The 21,968-nt window shown below is 34.7% G+C and overlaps 1 protein-coding gene across 1 annotated transcript in view; it reads right to left on the minus strand.

Moving 5' to 3' along the window:
- LOC121426608 (mucin-19-like) overlaps nucleotides 1–21,968 on the minus strand; it is a 196,170-nt gene that overhangs the window by 154,336 nt on the left and 19,866 nt on the right. The window contains exons 14-30 of the mRNA XM_041622966.1: nucleotides 20,819–20,861; nucleotides 19,799–19,828; nucleotides 17,742–17,770; nucleotides 16,499–16,612; nucleotides 15,387–15,426; nucleotides 14,582–14,611; nucleotides 12,732–12,785; nucleotides 11,962–12,018; nucleotides 11,500–11,538; nucleotides 10,778–10,825; nucleotides 10,133–10,186; nucleotides 7,628–7,669; nucleotides 6,112–6,138; nucleotides 3,660–3,943; nucleotides 3,107–3,350; nucleotides 1,884–2,170; nucleotides 953–1,133 (exon numbers count right to left, since the gene is read on the minus strand). Coding sequence (XP_041478900.1) covers nucleotides 953–1,133; nucleotides 1,884–2,170; nucleotides 3,107–3,350; nucleotides 3,660–3,943; nucleotides 6,112–6,138; nucleotides 7,628–7,669; nucleotides 10,133–10,186; nucleotides 10,778–10,825; nucleotides 11,500–11,538; nucleotides 11,962–12,018; nucleotides 12,732–12,785; nucleotides 14,582–14,611; nucleotides 15,387–15,426; nucleotides 16,499–16,612; nucleotides 17,742–17,770; nucleotides 19,799–19,828; nucleotides 20,819–20,861 — 1,603 coding nt within the window. The remainder of the gene's footprint in view (nucleotides 1–952; nucleotides 1,134–1,883; nucleotides 2,171–3,106; nucleotides 3,351–3,659; nucleotides 3,944–6,111; nucleotides 6,139–7,627; nucleotides 7,670–10,132; nucleotides 10,187–10,777; nucleotides 10,826–11,499; nucleotides 11,539–11,961; nucleotides 12,019–12,731; nucleotides 12,786–14,581; nucleotides 14,612–15,386; nucleotides 15,427–16,498; nucleotides 16,613–17,741; nucleotides 17,771–19,798; nucleotides 19,829–20,818; nucleotides 20,862–21,968) is intronic.

Consider the following 21,968-nt stretch of genomic DNA (forward strand, 5'->3'; position numbering starts at 1 on the left):
TAAAAATAAAAACATCCTACATTAACCCTAAAAGAACTGGGGAGGGCCATGATGGCCCCCTCGACGCTTCAAGCGATATTTCTGAAACGAAAACAGATAACGGCACAAATTTTCATTACTTTTTCTTTGAAGTCTCGCGCAAATTTTTAGATCAAATTCACAGCATACGGGTATAGCTTCGCAACGTCACGTGACTTTTTACAAGACAAAGTCATGCCGAAAATGGCTAATTTATACTTTGTGTACAAAGCCTATGGGAGATGAAATTCATAAAAGGGTGATTATTTTTCATTGTAATTCGTCTGCTTAATTAATTTTGCCTTTAATTTAGTTCTTAAATGGTCTGTAATAATTTCCATAAAAAAACACTAAAAAACAAAAGATGAAAAAACAAAGAACTACATAAAAAAAAAGAAAAAAAAGAAATACAACAGGGAAAAAATTCATGTTATGCAATTTTTCTTTGTGGAAACCTTTAAATTAGATTTAAAAGATGACATCTGGAAAAGAAAATTTGAAGTGAAATTGGGTGTAAAATATGCAAATGTTTTTCACGAATAGATTTGCATATTTTAATAATGAATAAAAATAATTGTTTTCAATTTATCTTTTACTAGTTTGTAGATGTGGAAAAGAATGTTCGTGCCAAATTCCGGTGCAAACGCGCCATCATGCCCCCCCCCCATCAAATAGCCCAGTCCTTTTAGGGTGAAAAAAAAACAGCAAATGGAATTTATAAATAAAAATACCAGGGGCTTATAACGTATAGTTTAGCCATTGGTCATTACTTTGATGTATATAATTGATCGAAAATAAGATCCGAGTGAAATACTGCCCGGGGATGGGGTACTAAGGAATGGCATTAACGCCATGACAGCAACCCAAAAAAAAGGAAAAAACATTGTATCCCTGTTTAATGCATCCAGTATGACGGATGGAAGGAAAGACTCACGAGATGTGGGGGAACTTGATGCTGGATGGAGTGTAGTATAAGCAATATGACTGGCTGTGGAAGCTGTCCTATTTATGCAAGCAGGGCTATCACTTGGCTCACAATCAAAGTAATATTCCCCGCTGGTTATGTTCTTCTTGCAAGTGCACTTTTCACAATTTTCCCTGTAGTAACCTCCGGGCTAAATGTGTAATGAGACAAAGATAACAATAAAACACAAATTTTTTTCTCATTACATTATACTTTACTATTGTTCATAAGTATATTTACATTCTTTAAAAACAAAGAGCAACTTAAGGAGGTTCTGAGCACTTAATAAGTAGGCTCTATTATCCTTATCATTATTATTGCTTTTGTTGTTTTATTAATAGTTTAATATTCTTGTTGAACATAGAATAAAAGGGAAATTTATGCTTAAATTTCACAATACTTTCATATGAATGAGAAATGGCGTGCAATTGAGCTGGCGGATGATGTCACTCACTCACTATTTTTGTATCCTATTGTATGAAATCTACATTATATTTCAATTTTTCAACATAAGAGAACTCTTCATAAAAATCATGGTACAAAATGTAACTGGCAATTGGCACCCATATAGGAATAAATCAAACTTTCTCTCATGCTATAAGGAGATAATAAAAAGATTTCATAACATTACAATACAAAAGAAATAGTGAGTGGGCGATGTCATAATTTTCTCTCATTTGCAAATTGGCTGGGATTTTTCTAAAACATTTTGAGACATTGTAAGCAGTCATAAAAAACCCACTATCCCTGGCCTCTTGCAGATTTCGGTAGATATTTCGGTTGGTTAAACAATATCTTAGGTTAATGGCATACAGAAGTCAAAACAACTGAATCCCCGTTAAAAAACAAAAAAACAAAACAAAAAAAAACTAAAATATTGATGCTGAGGAGATGGACTGACCTGAATATTAATCGAATCATGCTCACAGAAGTAACAGTCACCAACCAGGGGTTCAACACACATTTGAGTCTCATAAACATTGCCTAAATTTTCCAATATGACCGCCCGCCTCGTTGACCTAGTGTCGTCTTTCACAAAGCCAGCCTTGCAACTGCACTTTAAATCCTCTTCCCAGAAAGAGGTCTTGCACTGAGGTAAAGCTGTCCAGGGTGATACGTATGGTGTGTCCATGACAGCTGCCTGATCCTCACAACTGAATGTTACATGACACTCATCACTGCATGGCACTAAAAAACAAAATATATGTGAAGAATTTAAACTGATATAATTATACAATTTCCATACTCAATGTGGAAAAGCCTTCCTAAAGACATCAAAAGATGTACCTCTGTCGGGTCGTTTAAATTCTTCTCAAACCGTTTTATAATTCTAAGCTCTTAATGAGCCTTGGGCAGAGAGAATGTTGTGCTTTATAAGTCACTTTACTATTAAAATTGTTATAATTATTGTTTATCGTCAGCCAGGCTGAAAGTAATCTGATAAAAACTGACAAAATCATGAAAAACACATTAATCATGGTGGGTTTTTCATAAAGCTGTTTGTAAGTAAAAAGTGGCTTGCGCCATGACTGGTTACCCTTTCTTGTGCTAAAATATATATCCATATGTAGCTAACTTAGCACCAAGAACATGTTTCTGTCGTTCGTAAAGTCATGCAAAACTTTGCAGCTTCATGAAAAATGCACTAGGGGGTGTTTCACAAAGATTTAAGTATGACTTAGGTCGCACTTAAATGCCGACGCGTACATGCTATGCAATGCACTCTCTTATTGATCAATACGCAGTAGTGCGCGTCCTCTTGGCATGATCTGACAAATGCTGTCATGCCTTTTACACCATGCGCAACTAGCCATTTAAATGCAACTCCAAGTCATACATGTATTTAAATCTTTGTGAAACACCCAAGGTTTCTTATTTATTCTACAAGCACAACCATTGTATTTCAAATATTTCTTACTTGCATGCATTTCACCCGACGCCCTACCCGAATCCTGTGCTTATTTGCTGATTTCTCAGCAATTACACAATTTCTTCCAGAATCCTTCGGCACATGCGTTTTATCTATACAAACAGACACTTTCGTGGTCATTTCATTGGATTCTGTACGAACTCATTTTAATATCGTTACCAAAACTAGCATTTACCTTTAAACAGCAAACTTACATGATGTACTGGTGGGTACAGGAGTTGTAGTACGAGGTACTTTCACTGCTGTTGTTGGAAGAGTTGTTACTGGAGCTAACTCAGTTGTGGGGGTTCGAGTTGAATAACTCTCAGTTGGAGAACTGGTTGTAACTTTTATGCATGTAGCATCATCAGTAGGTACACATTCAAAGTAGTACGTTTGGGAAGTGGTATTCTCCTTGCATGTGCATACCTCACAATTCTCCCTATAGTAGCTCTCCGGCTGGAAAATCGAAGAGATATTATGAAATGAAGATCAAAGTTCTGTAATGCATTAGATTGGTTTGTTTTCTGACACCAATATTCTTTGAGGCAGCCCAAGCTAAGGCCAGCGAAGTAATAACAGTACACTTCGAAATAGATTATTTCAAGACAGATGATGCTGGATTAATTCCTATTATTATTGTTATCATCATTAGCAAACCTCTAATACTTTCAAAAGATATTGAAACGAAAAAAGTTGCTACGGCAAACAGATTCATACTTTTTTCATTCAATCTCTGTAAAAAAAATGTTTAGTCATTGAACTCACCCCATACGGGAGGGATTCATGCTCACAAAACATACAATCTCCTTCAATAGGCTTGACACACAAACCGGTGTTATGAACTCCCCCAAGGTTCATCATGATTTGCATGGCATTGCCATAACTTATATCATCCTTAATATAACCGTCTTGGCATCTGCACTGTGGTCTGTATTTACTTCCAAACATATGGCGGCATTCAGCAGGACCTTCCCACGGCGCATCTCCCGATTGGCTCGCACTCCATTGGTCGTAGCATGTGTAGTTGACGTGACAATCCTCGTGGCAGGCTACCATTTATACAGATATGTGAAAGGTGGGAATTTCCATCAACAGAGTAATCAAATGGCATTAAACAGCAAGAACAGGATGTATTAAAACTCTGGACATGTTACACTCATTATTCAAGACCTGTTCAAATTATTTTGAAATATTAAAAACATGAAACATACAAAAATCTCTCGCTCTAACTAGTATCAGCACCTACAGCTATCAAATATATAAGCCACAGTGATGCAATACCATGAAAATGGTGATGTATAAACTGCTGGAAAAGTAGCATAATTCATCCTGTGATAGCGTATTAAACCCAAACTAAAGCAAAACCATAATATAGGATTGAAATAAATATTTTGTCTTCCACTCTCACACCAAATTGAATGTAAATTTCTTTTGAAATTGTACCTGATGCACTGAACCATTGCATTCTATGTCTACAGGAAAGTACTTATATTGAATCTACATGTAATTGTCATTTTCAGTTTTATCTTAATGTTAGGCCTATGCACCTACAAAAGAATGAATACATGCAGTAGCTTGTATTAAACCCCTTACAAAAAATTTACAAACTCAAATTTGAGGGGTAATACATTTGCATTGATACATCATTATAACTTAAGATGGTATCATTAGAACACATGTTTATTCATATCTACTGTGACATGTCTTTTATTAGGCTAATGCAATCATGCAATGCAGAGTATCAATAACAAAGCAGCTATGTAAAACAAGTGATTTGTGTCTCGCCCACTTATGAAAATAACCAGAAATATTGTGATTTGCGAGGGCACGCAAGAGAATTTTATTGAAACTTCATTGTGAAATGAATGGGATGGAATAACACTTGTCAGAAGAGTCTTTACTGTAAACTTTAATGTTGACCTCAAAATGAACTTTGACCTTTGAACACAATAACAAATGTCCCCTTCATTTTTATGAATCACAAACTACAAATCTCATCTGTGACTTATCCAAAAAATTCTTGCAGAACTAGATTTTTAAAATGAAATCCTAAAGAAACACACACACAAACTAGACTAAATTCGAGACTAAAGATCTACATCTTATGGCTACACTGTATTCAAATGAAGTATTCATGACTTCAGATCCAATGTTCCGGAAAACACATGAGCACAAAAAGCCAATATATGTACAGATTGTCATTATTTTCATGATTTGGATCATCATTAGAGTTTATTGTTTCTTAATAATGTCACTCACCAATTAAAGGTCAAATTATTATTATAATTCTTACAAAGAAATCAATTTTTATCTCACCTGTGGTATTCCTTAACAGCTTCCTTCCATTCATATCAAAGATGTCTATGGTGTATTCACAGTAATCAATTCTGGGAGTCATCTCTTGTGTATCGGAGACACTTTTCTTTGTCTTCCCCATTTCCATACTCTGATACCATTCAAATCATTACATTCTATTCTGATATGAAATACAGTGTGTCCCAGAAAACACGAAACCGAGATTAAGCGATGATTTACCATAACTTAATCACAAATACAATAGACAAATGACCTACCAATGTAAAAGTTATAATCTCCTCTTTCATCTGATATTACTTAGATTATTCCTCATTCACGCATGAGTGAGCAAAAACAATTTGAAGAAAGAATACCAAAAGCTCATTTGGCGGGGGTATCTGAATTTCAAAAAGAAAATCACATGCCTAAAAACTTCAATATCTGCTTGTTTATTTGATACCTTAATCACAAAAAATGGTCAAGAAGTAAAAAGTTAAGTTCAATCAAAACAACGCTTGCATTTCCATAATTTCATGAAATAAACATGTTTTCACCGGTTTCCCACAGAAGCTATCGCATGGTTAACAAAAAAATTAATGCATGGCTGATCGTCAACAAAACAGAGAGTCAAGTGAGTTTGAACGCTAGCCTGTAGAAGTAATTTCAGATGAAAGAGGAGATCCTTAGCTTTACAATGGTAAGTCATTTGTCTATTGTATTTGTGATTAAGATATGATAAATCATCAATAGATCTCGGTTTCGTTTTTTTTGTGGGACGCACTGTATACTGTATCAGAGTGAACACATACATGCAAAGGAAATAATTGGATGAAATACCTTCTCAATACGATACAAAGTGCTATTTACTAATTAAGGCAAGAAACAATACACAATCATCCATATAACAAAGAAAGGTCATTACCTGTTAAAGTCACTGTAGTTGTAGGAACTGGAGATAAAAGACATGATAGTTATTTGCATATTGTATATGGTTGACAACATACATTTATTAAAAGATTTCAATCCTAAATTTGAATCTCCTGCATGCCAGATTCAGGTGGAACCTTTAGAGAACCCAAGATTAAAAATAACTACCTAGTTCATCCAGGCTTTATAGTTCCTATGAAAACCTGTCTTTTTCAAGAGGGTTTTCAATAAATAAGGAACTTTTGTTATAATGTTATTGTTAGAGATAATGGGCAACCTTCATTTTCCTTTATTTCTGACTTAATTTTGCATGTTTTGCTTATCTTTTAATATTTCATTCTGATCACCTGCTACAGTAAGTATATATAGTGTTCAGTTGAGTATATCCACATAGACATTGTGCAATATAAATGTACAATTCTCATAATTTACTAGTCAATGGGATAGTTACCCTCACAAAATCATTCATTTACATCATAACAACTTCAGTGGCCCATGTCATAATGGACTTACTATTGTAACTTTGTCATTTTGGCAACTACTATGGCAACAGGGCTCAGCAGCCAATCAAAATTAAGGTTGCCATCATGGTAGTTGCCATAATGACATAGCTCTTTATGAAACAGGCCCCAGGTCAAGGATCACAGAGTCATGTCATCTATTTCATGCAAAGGTCAAGAGGCATTGTGACTTGCATGTCAAAATCAAAAAATGCTCAAATCCTTTTATGACCAAAGTATAGCGTGTTTTACTTCATTTTTAAGCATTTCTTTTTAGATCACTGGCCCAACTCTTGACTAACTCAACTTCTTCTTGGCCCCTATTTTTCAGTTTTAATATTTGCTTTTATCATTTCAGATGCACATATCTTATATTGAACACTACATTGATTTATATTAATCTTGAAGCTTAATGTCCATTACTCAAATCATGGAATGGTATGAAACATCTATCATGACCCCTATTACTAAATATGATTAACTCTTTGTCTGCCGTGCACAGAATCCCCTATTGCTGGATTAATTCTGTGGATACCAGAAATGGGTGCTCTGGTTTTTTCATGCGTAGTTTACATGGCCGTAACTTTTTTATGCTTTTCTTCTACAGAAAAAACGTTCTCCAATAAAGTTGTAGAGTATGAAATTAGCTTTCTATTGAGGTATATTTAATAAATATTTACTCATGTTTAGAAGATATATCTCTGATCAATGGAAACCTTCAAGTTTCAATTGGCAAACTATAGTGTAGGCCTACAGGCTATTCATTCCCAGATTTTTACAAAATATGAGAACAAGCTACTTATAATCCATTTGTTAAAGAATAATAGTACAGGCCCAATACTCTAAGCCTACACTATTTCTTTTTCAATGGCAAGGCAGGAAGTGCAGCTTAGAGAGCTTAGCTTTTGTGATTGATAGCATCGTATAAATCAATGTAATCGGATTGTTGTGAGATTTGTGCTGATTGGTGTACTTGGCAGACAAAGAGTTAATTATGAAAGGCAGTCTCACCTGTTGTGGTCCTGGGTGGTGTTGGGATAGTCGTAGTGCCTTCTGCATAAAACACAATTGATATATATGAATACATCATATGAATGTATAACATCTTGATTCGTACATAGTGTTTTATTTAACCTGTTCCACTTGATTTGAATTACTATGCATCAACCACCCCATACCATTTCATTTCACGGAAACAGAAGACTATGCCGTTGCCAACAATAGGCGGGGCTTAGCGTGCATTCTGCCAATAGAGCTCTTGGCTCTTGACTTCGGGCGATGAATAATAATGTTAAAGACTGTCTTCGATGAATATTCATCTGTTCTTGTTGAATTACCAATGGTGTGCACTTTATGATTTTGACATAAAAATCAATATTCATGAAAGAGCAGAGTTGTTTTCGCTCTAATGGGGGAAGGATGCAGAGGAGGGGGGGGTGGGGGTCACAGCATTGTATCAAGCACAAGAAGTACATGAATGTGCATGAGTTCAACAATATAATTAGTCTTATGATATAAAAAAATGATAAATATTTTTTTGGTAAGTCAAATTTATTCAAAACTTTATTGAATAATTCTGAGTGTATGCCGCTGGGTATTCGTGAACAGGTGTAATGCAATTAAATAGACGAATTTAAAATGTAATAGGGGGTAGTAGCCAGGATGGCTTGCAGTTTGGATGTTACAGTTCTCTCAGAATAAAACAATCTTTTATTATGTTTCCAATTTCACGAAAATCCACAAAAAATTATAATAAATTGATAAACACGGGTTTGATGATGATATTAAATAGATATCAATTTCAGACAATGTGTGGCGATAAGATGATGGATGATAAAACAAATGGAATGCCTCTGGCAGTCTCACCTGCATCACGCAATTCAATATATCAGCAGTGCTGACTTTGACAACTACTATAACTCGCACAAGATGTTCAGTGATACTTGGTTACTCTTATGTCCATGTTTTATGAACTAGACCAATAGTATACACTTACAGAGGTATATGTATGATGGTAATTCAACAAATACCCCCAATATGGCAAAAATTCATTGACTTTACAAGACCTTGTTCATGTGACCTGAAACTCGCACAGAATGTTCAGTGATACTTGATTAACCTAATGTCCAAGTTTCATGAATTAGGTCCATATATTCTCTATGTTATGATGACATTTCAAAAACTTTAAAATTAGGTTAAGATTTTGATGTTGATTTCCCCAACATGGTCTCAGTTCATTAACCCTAAATGACCTTTGACCTTGGTCATGTGACATGAAACTCAGGCAGGATGTTTAGTAATACTTGATGAACCTTATGGCCAAGTTTCATAAACTAGATCCATAGACTCTATAAGTTATGCTGTCATTTAAAAAACTTAACCTTTGGTTAAGATTTGGTGTTGATGCCGTCGCCGTCGTAAAAGCGGTGCCTATAGTCTCAATCAGCTATGCAGGTGAGACAAAAACAGCAATTAAATCACATTTAAAACAGAATTTGCTCCCATTATTCACTCTTTAACCCTCAAAATGAGTCTGTGACTTTCAAAATGCCACCCCCAATTGATGCATGCCCCCTCATCCATAAATAAACAAATATTTCAGGGTATGGGTCACGGACGCACAAAATAATTTACATGTAGGTCTCATCAGGGGTTAACCCTAAATAGACTGGGCTATTTCGATGCCTAAGAAGACTGGGGGGGGCTGATTCAGCCCCCCCTTATGATCGATCGCGCGATCGCGACAAAAATTGACACGCGCGTTACACATGGCATTATCTCCAAAATTGTAATATCAAATTCTGCAAAAAATCTCATTGCTCATTAATTATGCTAATTTATGCGTAATATCATAAGTTCGCTCTAATCAATAAAATAATGCCCCTAAAATGCTATTTTTTGTTACACATACTCTAAAATAGGCATCTGATCAAATTTATTTTATTGTTTTCTAAATATCTTATGTATTTCTTTGTTTTTCGACTTTTAGTTTTTTATTGTTTTTTTCAATAGAAATTGTTGAGAACTTTATTTTGACCATAAAAAAATCAAATTAATTAATTTTAAGCAGTAAAAGGAAAAATAATGATACATTTATGAATTTTGGCTAAAAACACTATTTGCGTCGGATTTGTACACAAATTCATGTTTTTGAGTAATTTTGGGTCTGCATGCACTTACGAAATGTTGCGATATTTGGAACCGCGTACCCGGGATTCACAATTTTGGTCTCAAAAGTTGCGCGAGACTTGAAAGTAAAAATTCAGTGAGCGACGTGGTCAAAACATTTCGCGCCGCGGATTTATCGCAAAAAAGTCGAGGGGGGGCTGAATCAGCCCCCCAGTCTTTTTAGGGTTAAGCCAGTGGCTCCATACAAAATCAACATGTTACACCATAAAGATAGCAAGGATCCAACTGAAGTAAAATGGAGGTAATGATAGCTTAATTGTAGTCCCATCATGCAGCATCACAATATCAGATATCAAAATGAATGAAAGAGTAATTGAGACAACTAACCAGGTGCTGTCGATTGGGTGGTTGTTTCTGGAGCTGCCGTTGTAGTTGTTGGAACTGGAAAGAGTAGTAATGATAACATCAATATAATTACATGAGTTATCAAAATCAATTTCAGTGCAAGTTTATACACATGTCAAAGTGACTTCTTTTTTTGTGATTGTGAAGAAAAGAACATTTTTCCAAGTAAACAAGTTTATTTGTCGAGAAAACAAATTAGAAACTCGAAGGAATGAGTGTTGATAATGATAAAAGCAATAACAGCATATATACCTAGGGTATCCACTTAATAACGAAAAAATGTTCTCCCAGCAGGCCCTGCTAGTACAATTACAATTGCTTCAACTTAGCTACCTAAGCACTCAAGCATTTGAGGAACTTCTACCTACCAGGTACCCACTCACCTCACCTGGGTTGAGTGCAGCACAATATGTGTAAAGTTCTTGCTAAAGGAAAACACAAGATGGCTTGGAATTGGACCCACGTCCCATAGAGTCATGACCACTAGACCACAACACCCCTACATAAAGATGGCAAGGATCCAACCAGAGTAAAAATTCAGGTAATGATTGCTGAATTGTAGTCCCATTATGCAGCATCACAATGTCAGATATCAAAATGAATGAACGAGTCATTGAGACAACTTACCAGGTGTTGTCGACTGGGTGGTTGTTTCTGGAGCTGCCGTTGTAGTTGCTGGATAAAGTAGTAATGATAACATCGATATTATCATAAGAGTTATTAAAATTAATTTCAGTGCAAATTCATATGCATTTCAAAGTGACTTATTCAACATCTGTAGTCATATGTAAATATTCAATTTGTTACAGCAGTCTGGTACAAATAGAATAACAAAGTACTCATAATTGCTCAAAATATGAAACAAAATAACCATATTAATAATTTCTGCATGAAAAAATGCTCTTTCAAATATACTTAAGTTCTTTTGACCTTGTTTAACCCTCTAACTACAGGAAAGCTGGCTTCTAATACTACAGGGTTGACATATTCAGCAAGTCAATCTTTGAATATCTCCTGTATGGGGTTCGATAAGGAGCAGATTTACATTCTCTATTATAATGATTTTGCATCAAACCTTTGATGTTAAATGTGATAACATGCATTATTTATTTCATCTACATGTAATAACAATTTTGATAAAAGTTTGACTAATAATTAACTGTGACTATAAGTGCATTATGTTCATTTTTTTAAAAATCAATATCAATAAATCCCACCAGAAAGAATATTGTAATTAATTAAGGTCAGAGATAAAATAAACATCTTTCTCTATAACATGAATCTAAATGTGAGAGAACTTTAATGGAAGTTTACCACTGTATGTGCATATGGATAGCAATATGAGTTACCTGTTTGTGTAGTTCTTGGTGGACGCGTAGTTTCTACATCTAAAAGTAAATATTGAGTAGAACATGATTTGTTACATATATGACATATTGAAAAGATATTCAAGCGCTTGAAAACAAATAAGGGAGAGAAAAGATTTTATTTTGTTCATATTATCAAAGCAAGGGAGAATTTGATATGATATTGTGTTTTAATGTCAGATTTTTATTTCATACATGTCTGGACCTGACAGGAAATGCATACAGCTTAGGCCTACATGAGGCAATTTTTTTTCTCAGCATTTCACCCCTTCATTCAAGAACAGAGTTTGAGTTCATGTCCCGTCTGCAAATTATTATAAAAGTGTCATAAGTTTGTTTTGTAACTTTACATGTCTTAACCTGTCACCTTGTATGAATTCAACTGAATAATATCTTTAAAAAAAATAATATCTTAAAAAAAGACGAGAGTTAATGTGAACCTACCTGCATCGCCAATTGCACCTGGTGTTGTTGTAACTGGAACAGTAGTTGTAGTCTCTGCTGTTAAAAACATTCAGAAAAAAATTATAAAATGCCCTCTCAACTCCATTCAATCATAAAGACATGTTTGCATGTTATCAATTCACAGGAAACAAACTGCTTTCCTGCTGCATATCAACTGAAGTACATTTTTGGCAAGGAGACTGTATAATTTGACCTATAGAGGGCGACATTTAAGCAAGCTGGCAAGCCAGCGCTATATAGCACTCAGAAAATGTCATATGTACATCGCAATAATTTTTTTTGTGCGATTATTTTTTTAACAGTCGCAGATCAGTATTATGATGTTGCTTGAAATACATGTAGGGCCTAAATTTATTTCATTTGGTGTGTTTAGATCTGTTTCACACATTGATGTTTGTATATCTTGCCTTAGTTTTCAAAAAGAAATCTTATCGAGTGCCCAGGTGTGTCGATTGATCCCATGCGCGTTAAATCGCAGTACCCCCCGTCTCTACCTGGCACTCGGCCCTCCATACCAGGCCAGCAGCGCCTCAAATCTGCCTTCCTTGTTGCAAAGAAAAAAGCTAAATGTCACAAGAGCTCATGATTGGATCAAAACAATGCTGAATTTGCGCGACTGTAAAGCTAGAATATGAGCAGAAAATACAATTTCGAAAGTGTGAGTATATTGGTCAATGATAGTTGCTGATTCCAATGCAAAAAAATGCAGCTTAGACTTTTGAAAAGATAACTAATTGATTCAACTTTACCAGATGTTGTTGATGGTGTAGTTGTTTCTGGAGCTGCCGTTGTAGTTGGTGGAACTGTATCAAAATATTATCAAAGTATTCAAAATATGAGTAGATTTCAGTGCAAACTTATATGCATTTCGAAGTGACTTCTTTTTTTCATGATTGTGAAGAAAAGAGTGTTTTCTTAAGAAAACAAGTTTTTTTGGTAGAGGAAACAAATTAGTAAAAGTGAAAAATAAAGTGTCATATGGGAATCATAAAATTGAATAAGGAAAGGGTTAACCCTAAAAGGACTGGGGGTCATGATGGCCCCCTATCAACGCTTAGTGCGATATTTCCAAAATGCAGAAAGATTGCGCTGCCAAATTTTACAACTTTTTTTTAAGTCTCGCACAACTTTTGAGAACAAATTTGGGACATATCGGTAGAGAATCGCGAAGTGACGTGACTTTTTACGAGACAAAGTAATGCCAAAAATGGCTCCTTTTTATACTTTGTTTACAAAGTCTGTGAAGATGAAATTCAAATAAAGGTGATTATTTTCATTTTATTTGGTCTGATTAAATAATCTAGGGTTTAATTTAGTTGTTAAATGGTCTGTAATAATTTTCATTGAAAAAAACCATGAAAATAAAAAGATGGATATAACAAAGATAATACAAAAAATTGGCTTTTGCAATTTTCCTTTGTGGAAACCTTTAGAGTAGGTTAAAAGATGACATCTGCAAAAAAAGAAAATTTGACGTGAAATTGGGTGTTAAATATGCAAATAATGTTTTTCATGAATAAATTTGCATATTTCATTCATGTAATTATTTTCAGAAATTGTTTTATATAATAGCTTGAAGTTTATGTAGTAAAGAATATGGGTGCCACACTTTGGCGCGATCACGCGAACAGCGGCCGAGATCAGAAGGGGTCCATCATGCCCCCCCCCCCAGACCTCAATACATCTCAAATAGCCCAAGACAAATAAGATAAGGCAACAAGTAATAAGTCGCAGGAACAAAATATAAGTGGAGGAAACACGTTGAATATAAGGCAAATGATTAACTAGTAGGTGAATGAGTCACGGTAACAACTTTTAAATCGAGAGAAGTAGAGCGAACGAGTTAAAAGTCAAGGGAACAAGTTTATAAGTTGAGGGAAAAAGTTATACATGTAAGTCAAGCAAACAAGTAATAAGTCGAGGAAACAAGTTATGAGTCAAGTGAACTTGTAACAATTTCTTGAATTACTTGGCAGCGTGTTTTGGGTTTTTATCTTGTTGGACGATCCAGAACACAACTACACTACCTAGAAAATCAAGTAATGGTTTTAGGACAAGACAACCAATGGTTTGGAGTGGCCAAGCCCTGAAATTCTATAATATATTAAATTAATGTAATCCTGTCTGTGTCAGAATTAAATTGCCAACAATTTCCATTGAAAAAAAATAAAAGAAGTAAAAAAGAAATTAATAAGAAATAAAAAGAAAAAATAAATACATAATTAATTGTGATATTAATCTTTTGAATCGACATTCTATCAAAATCATACAAAGCGTCTGTGAATAAAACAGAAGCATTATTTGGAACTTATTTTGTCAGTTAGAGCAAAACTTTTTTATTTTACCCATAAATTAGCATAGTAATTAGAAAAGAAATTCAGTCTGAAAGTTTTATAGATTATGCCATGGGTAATGCGGTTGACCTCATAAGGGGGCTGAATCAGCCCCCCCCCCCAAAAAAAAAGAAACTGTCTTCTTGGGCATAAAAATAGTCCAGACTCTTTAGTGAAATAAGATTAATTCCAAATGTCTATTTTGGTCAGCAGTGAGAATCTTTCCTTGCTTGACTGGGTTGTGACTATTACTATCCTCTACTTACCAGTAGTAACAGTAGTGGTTTCCACGGTTTCTGTAAAGTAAAATTAAATGTTGATAAAACTGAATATATGAGGTGATGATGATGATGCACAGCATTTGTAAAGCGCCATATATCTGTCAAAGACAATCAAAGGCGCATTGGAGGAGCCAGCCAATCTGGGTCGCCAAGAAGGGCACGCACACAGAACTGTGACTAGAACGTCTCTCCTCCCGATAACTGGTTGGGGAATACAGGTGGACCACTACACCCGGGTTTCCCCCTACTCTTATTCGAATAGTGCAGTGGGTTCTTAACGTGCAAAGGTGGTGATTCTCCTCTACACGGGGCCTCCATTTAACATCCTATCCGAGGGACAGAGTGTTTCCACTGTAACATAGCCTGCATCCATGAAACAGGGGAGAGACGTTTACACACAAAGCACTGGCTTCAGTCATCCGCCCGTGGTGGATTCGAACCCACGATCTATGGTTCGACGGGCAGACGCTTTACCGACTGAGCTAACTTCGCTCTCGTGTTTGATATGGCAGCAATCAATGACTCATCCACTTCATTCTAATACAGAATACAGGTAACATGCAACCGCTGCTCTATTCAGATGAAAGTCACATCATAAAACTTTTATTTTTTCAAAGTGAAAATTTTGTATAAAATCAAAGAAAATATGAAAATAAACAATCATCCTTCAAAAGTTATTTAGCATTCATATAGTAAAAGTAATTGGGTGCATAGAACCATAACATCATTATTTTGATATTTTTGTTCATTTGCATTTCTTTCTTTAATCCATGCAAAAAAAAGTACTTACTGCACTCATCACAGCATTGATGTGGGTAGTCAACGCCATCCTACATGTATGAAGAGAAGTTTCGAAAGTTGTAAAACATTTTTAATAAACAATACAGAGTGGACGTGAACAAAAAAAAACAATTACGCCTCAAAAATACTGCCAAAGCACTTGCAGGAAATATGGTTAATTCATCACACACTATTTCAAATATTAACATAATCGTGAAATAAAAACCTTTAAGTTCCAATTTACTTCATTAAAAAAATCTAAAAGCTTATTGATTTCAATATTGGGGTCCACCTTCAGGGTTATCTGTTCGTGATAAGATCGCATGGAATCGCAAGAGAGCCCAGAAATAAGATGTTTATTTTTCTGTCATGTGACATACTAGTGTACACTTTAACATAGAAATCCCCTCATACAAAAGCATACGTGTAATGTGCATCAATAGAGCAATATTGTTTTAACTCTCTTGCTAATATGTTTAATTCCAAGTGCAGCGCAGGGTAGTTAATTTCGCCATGTATAGGACTACATAATTACACATTTCAATGTATTCTAGCAAACAAAACCAGTTAATACAGAAAAAATGTTCATTTAATTATGGGCTATGAAATAAAAATGAAAGAATCAATCTTTAGTAAAGCTGATCATGAATTCTTGTGTAGATTGAAATGGTCAATACTAATTTTTACTGCACTGTGAGGTGGCAGAAGTGTTGAAAAATGGCTCAATTTTTTTAAATTAAACAGCGTAAAGAAATAAATATTAATCAAAATGTAAAAGAAATTCTTTTGGAACTGCATTTTTTTGCAGTAATGAATATATAATAAAAAAATCTTGCATGAATGATAGAGAGATTAAGTTTAATGTATCACATTGCATGAACAAAATAATAAACAAATTTAAGGAAAGCATGTTTGGGACAGAGGGATTTCGTGACAAACTTGTGCTATTTTTTGTCCGGATATTGCATGGTTGATGGCCAAGATTTGAGGGCATCTCAGGAACCCTCCCCCCCCCCTCCTCCCCCCCCCCATATTTTTTCATGGAACTGAGAAGCTCAGGAAGGGTTTACAACCTTGAAAACAAAAATTGTGTTTTTTAGAGAGAGAACAAATGTGAAATACCTGACAGCCAGCTGTGCAGTCATATACTTCATTAACAAACACAAGAATGCCATCATCATTACATATCATAACCATGCATGGAATGGCAAAATCCGTCTGAATTACAGTTCCAACCTGGAAAGAAATAAAAAACAAATAACAGTGAAGCATTTCTTTTTGTTACACACGTAATGGGGGCAGAATCTGGGAGCGTTGTGGTCTAGTGGTTCCGACTCTCGCCTTTCAAGCAGAGGGTTGTGGGTTCGAATCCTGGCTGTGGCATGTTTTCCTTAAGCAAGAAATTTATCCACATTGTGTGCACCTGAATTGGTAGCCTAGCTTAGCTGGGCAATAATAGCAGGGCCCGCTGGGAGAACAGTTTTCGGAACTGAAATGGCTACCCTGGGTAAATATACTGTTATTATTATCAATCTTTGCTTACAATGTATAGAAAAAAAGAAAAGAAATGGCATTTGCTTTCAATATCAGTATCATAACTCAAACAGATTGCTAATCATTTCTTACTTCACATCATGATCTATTCCAATTTTCTGCTCAATAAAATCAGGACCTAATTCAATTATAGTTCAATTAAATCATCAAGAGCTAAAACCAATCAAATTCTCATAAAATTGATTGTTTCACTGAAATTATTTTGAAACCTGTTGTGGGAGACCCCAATTTACATTATCCTAAATACATAAAATAACTAGGAATGGACATAAATTGTTTGGTTCATTAAAAAATCTCTCTTAAAAATCTGAACAGCCATGAGCATCTATGCCCAGATGGGGAGGATACAAAAACGTTTCATGGGAAAAATTTCGCAATTTTATAACTCATACTGATTGGGTGCCCAATCATAATAAAATGTCTGTTTATGTATTTTTTCACCAAGTAACATTGTTTCTCTGGCATAGAAAGGGTTGAAAATTGCAGGATATAATCTTTGACTATAGCTTTCTGATATACATGTAACATTATAAAAAGGGTTCTAGATATCCCAAAGTCAAACATTTATTTTTTGAAGAAAAGAAAATAGCAATGAAATTAGATTTGATGGCCAGAGGCAAAGCTATTATAAATCAATGGACGCATCTCTTTTTTAAGCTACCTTTAATATTGACTGAATGAATGTATTATGCAGTCACTCTGAAAGTGCTGTTTAAATTCGCCAATACAACTCTATCATTTCCAAGGAGCATGCTGTGACATTCACAATAAATTACACTACAGCATGCAAAGAACAATATTGTAAACTTACCGGATACTTCTGACCAGCAAAAATACAAGCTAAATATGTTGATAAAAAAGAACAAGAAATGATATTAAGTTGGGAATACATAACCTATCATTTTAAAGGTCAGGTCCACCCCAGAAAAATGTTGATTTGAATAAATAGAGAAAAATCAAACTAGTAAAATGCTGAAAATATAACCAAAATTAGATGTAAAATAAGAAAGTCATGACATTTTAAAGTTTTGCCTATTTTTCACATAACAGCGATATGCGCAACTCAAATGAGGTAGTCGATGATGTCCCTCACTATTTATTTTGGTTTTATTGTTTGAATTATACAATATTTCATTATTTATAGATTTGACAATAAGGGCCAACTTGACTGAATCATATAGTATTAAACAATGCTCATTCTACATGTTCAGGGAAAAATTAATCGTTGCTTCACTTGACAATGAGGAGAAAAATAGAATATTCCCTATTTCATATAATAAAATACAAAAGGAATAGTGAGTGGATGACATCATTGCCTCATTTGCATACCCACCAAGATGTGCATATAAATGTTTTGTGAAATTAAGCAAAACTTTAAAATGTCATAACTTTCTCATTATACATCCCATTTTGATGAAATTTTCAGTTTTCTGCTTTTTGGATTTTTCTCTTTTTATTCAAATCAACTTTTTGTTGGGATGGACTTTACACAAATTTCCACAAAGACTTCTTTCACAATTATGGACACACTGTGGAAGTATTTTGAAAGTCGGCCCAAAAAGGTGGCGGGGAGTAAACATCCATAAAACCAAAATCTAATGGTCATTTTTTCACATTTTAGAACATGTTTGCCATTCTGCAATCCCTGATTTAATTGGTCATTAACATGGGGGCCCTTTTCACACAAGTATTGCAGTCAACTTGTAAACCCTAAATATGAAACCAAAAATCCATAAAATTGACAATCACGTTTTACCACGTTTCCATGTACAATTACCTATGTAACCTGGGGTATTGCCATGGAGAGGCATTCGGCTCAATTAACTGATACTAATAATAACAAAAATAACAACGATAATAACAAATAATAAAACATTTTAATGTCACAATGTATAGTGTTCAATAGCAGAAAGTTGGCTGTGAGATTGGGTTTGTACCAAATAAGTAAATAGTTACTTGTAAGCATTCCAGGGGGTGTTTCATAAAAATTTGAGTATGACTTAGAGTCACAGTTAAATGCTTAGTTGTGTGCATTATAGAAGGCATGACCGCATTGGTCAGATCATGCCACAAGGACACATGCTATTGATTAATGAGATTGTTTTGCACATCGTGTATGTGACCGCATTTAAGTGCGACACTAACAGGGTGTTGCAAAAAATATTTGCAATCAAAATTGCGAATATTCTGATGCAATTCTAAAATCAATAGATCAATTTCAGTTGCAGCAAATCATATTAGAGTCCTTGTTTCAAGAAGATGATAAGCAATCAATCACAAAATTTATAATTAAATACAAGAGATATGATTGATTCAGGCACCCAAAATAGACTTGCAATTGATCACAAGTTTCTGGCAATGCCCCATAAGTCATAAATCTTTGTGAAATACCCCCCCATGTGTTCATTGCACAAGTAATTTCAATCAAACGCTATTCTTAAAATCAATGCAGTGTATTAAGTAGCAAATCAAACACGCACATTTAGGACTTGCACTTGATTTTTGGAGTTAAACAACGCTCTCATAGGATTGCCATTGAATAGGCATAGATGAATACTAAACCAATAACCCATCTGTTAAGGCCTGGTCCCACTGCACAAGATGAAGAGAGGATGCAAAACGGAAAAGAATCTTGCCATCAGTACTCTTTGCATACGTGTTTCATACATTCTACATATATATCCATCGAGCATCCGTCCACTGTGACTTCATTTTTTGCCCATTTTGTTTAGTGTCTGGAGCGGATGAAAACAGATGGAGCCACCACCGAATTTGCTTGTACGCTGTATCTGTTATGAATATGTTTTGTGTCCATCAGCCAGTGGGACCAGGCCTTTACATCTCCACATCTCTAACTGAAATACTTACCCTTTTCTGTATATCCTTTAGGTGTCGTAACTAAAAAAAAAATGAATGAAAAAGATCAATAAAATTTCGCAAACTATACTTTTTATTAGGTACAGATTATAAGTCTAAACTTTTCAATAGTGGGGATCCTCTCATTGACTTGTATGCAGTAACAATACAGTTTTGGAAACAGATGGGTTCCTGTAGGCATTTGCTCTGTAAAAGCAAACTTTAATTTGAAATCTGAGAATATCTTATTTTTGGCAAAAAATACTGATCTATACTATATACAATCTATGTACAATGTATGTGTTGTAAGTCTGAATGATCAAATCAAAAAGGTACATCGATGGTAGGGGTCCAAATACAGTTCTAAGAAAAGAAGATCTTTTAGAAAATCTCTAATATTACAGTATATGTTCTGTTGGGTATGTGCTATGATTAAAATGGTGCATGGTGGGTAAAGGACCATGGGCAGTTCAGTGGGGCATTTCACGAAATATTAGGGCAGTGACTTTCACAGACTGATTTGCTGTCAGAAGATTAGATTTGCAGTAGCTCACAGCAAACTACAGTGCAAATTCCCTTTCTGTCATGAAATACTCTCCTGGATCCCGGGTTTAAAGACTTATCAGAACAACAAATGTACAATTTCTAAAACAAATATACTATCAGCTGGTTGAAAAAAAAATTCAGTAGCTTTAAACTGTCAGTGCAAATAGTGCTATTATAACATGTTTTATGAAACAGGGGCCTGGACTTGGGTGATTTCAGTGTTGACTATTTTGGTCTTGGTGTAGTTCAATAGATTTTACACAAGTATAACACCAAACATATAAAATGAAGATGGTCCTGAAAAGTCACTCAATAGATGAGATGTCAATAATGTGATCTGGATCAGTTTTACAAACTTAGAATTGGTTTTGGAGCTAGGGGAAGCAATCCAATTTATACTTCCAATACCGGACTTGAAATCACCCAATGCGACTGAGCAACTTTGCCGTCAATTAAGAGCTTATTACAGATTACACAGTGACTTACCACTTTGACATTCAATACAGCAGTCTGTGGGATATTCGTTCCACTGTGTGAGGGTGCGTTTGTGTGTGTGTGAAATAGAAAAGAAATAAACTATACATCACAAATCAAGTGGCTATACTTTTCAAATAATTCAAGCACAAAGGTTCACCCCCTGAAACCAACGAGTCGCTTACAGAGAACGTTGTATGTAAAAGGAAAAAATTGCAATTCAATATTTCTTCAAAAGGTAAAATAGAAAAAACAGCATTGACAGAGTAACCATTCTATTCATGTTGTCAAATTTGAGGTTTTTAAGTTAAACAAAAGACAGAATATAGGATTTTTCACTTTTTTTCTGGACTACTTGAAGTTTACTGAGATTGCACAGTAGGCACATCTAATGTTTGATTGAACCCTGAACTTTAAGCCATCGTTTATTGAAGCTGATTTTTTTCTACATTCAATCAAGTCCTTGTGTGGGTTATTGCTGATCAATTTTACAAGCTACATATCACTTAAAGGGGAGATTCACCCTGACAAAAAGTTTATTGTAAAAATAGCAGAAAAAATAATGAAAAATATTGCCGAAGGTTTGAGAAAATTCATCAAATAATTAAAAAGTTATTAGAATTTCAATTATTTGATTTGTGACGTCATATGCGAGCAGCATTCCTACATAGCAAATGGTAAAAAATCAATGAAATGTCATTTTCTCAGAAAATTGAAAATGGTTTTTACTGTACCTTTTGTATATCAATAGAAAAATCATTTCACACCCGATCATGAATAGAAAACAAAATCAAGTCATCAGGAACCATATAAAATTTGAAATTCATCTGTTTTATATTACATAACACATGGGGCAGCTGCTCGTTTATGACGTCACAAATCCAAAACTTTGAACTCTAATAACTTTCTTACTCTTTAACAGATTTTCCTCAAACCTTCACCAATATTTTTTACTATTTTTTCTGCTATTTTTACAACAAAGTCTTCTTCAGGGTGAACTTCCCCTTTAAAAGCTTACGATGTGGTTTTACTATAGCACAAAGAAAGATTCAAAATTGAATGAATACACCGGAGTATCCTACACTTCAATCTTGCAATATCCATTTTCCAACAAATAAGCTATTCCTGTCCATGAAAACTTTTAATACCTCTTATTTCTGTC

The sequence above is a fragment of the Lytechinus variegatus genome, chromosome 13 (genome assembly GCF_018143015.1).
Source record: "Lytechinus variegatus isolate NC3 chromosome 13, Lvar_3.0, whole genome shotgun sequence".
Classification (NCBI taxonomy): Eukaryota; Metazoa; Echinodermata; class Echinoidea; order Temnopleuroida; family Toxopneustidae; genus Lytechinus; species Lytechinus variegatus.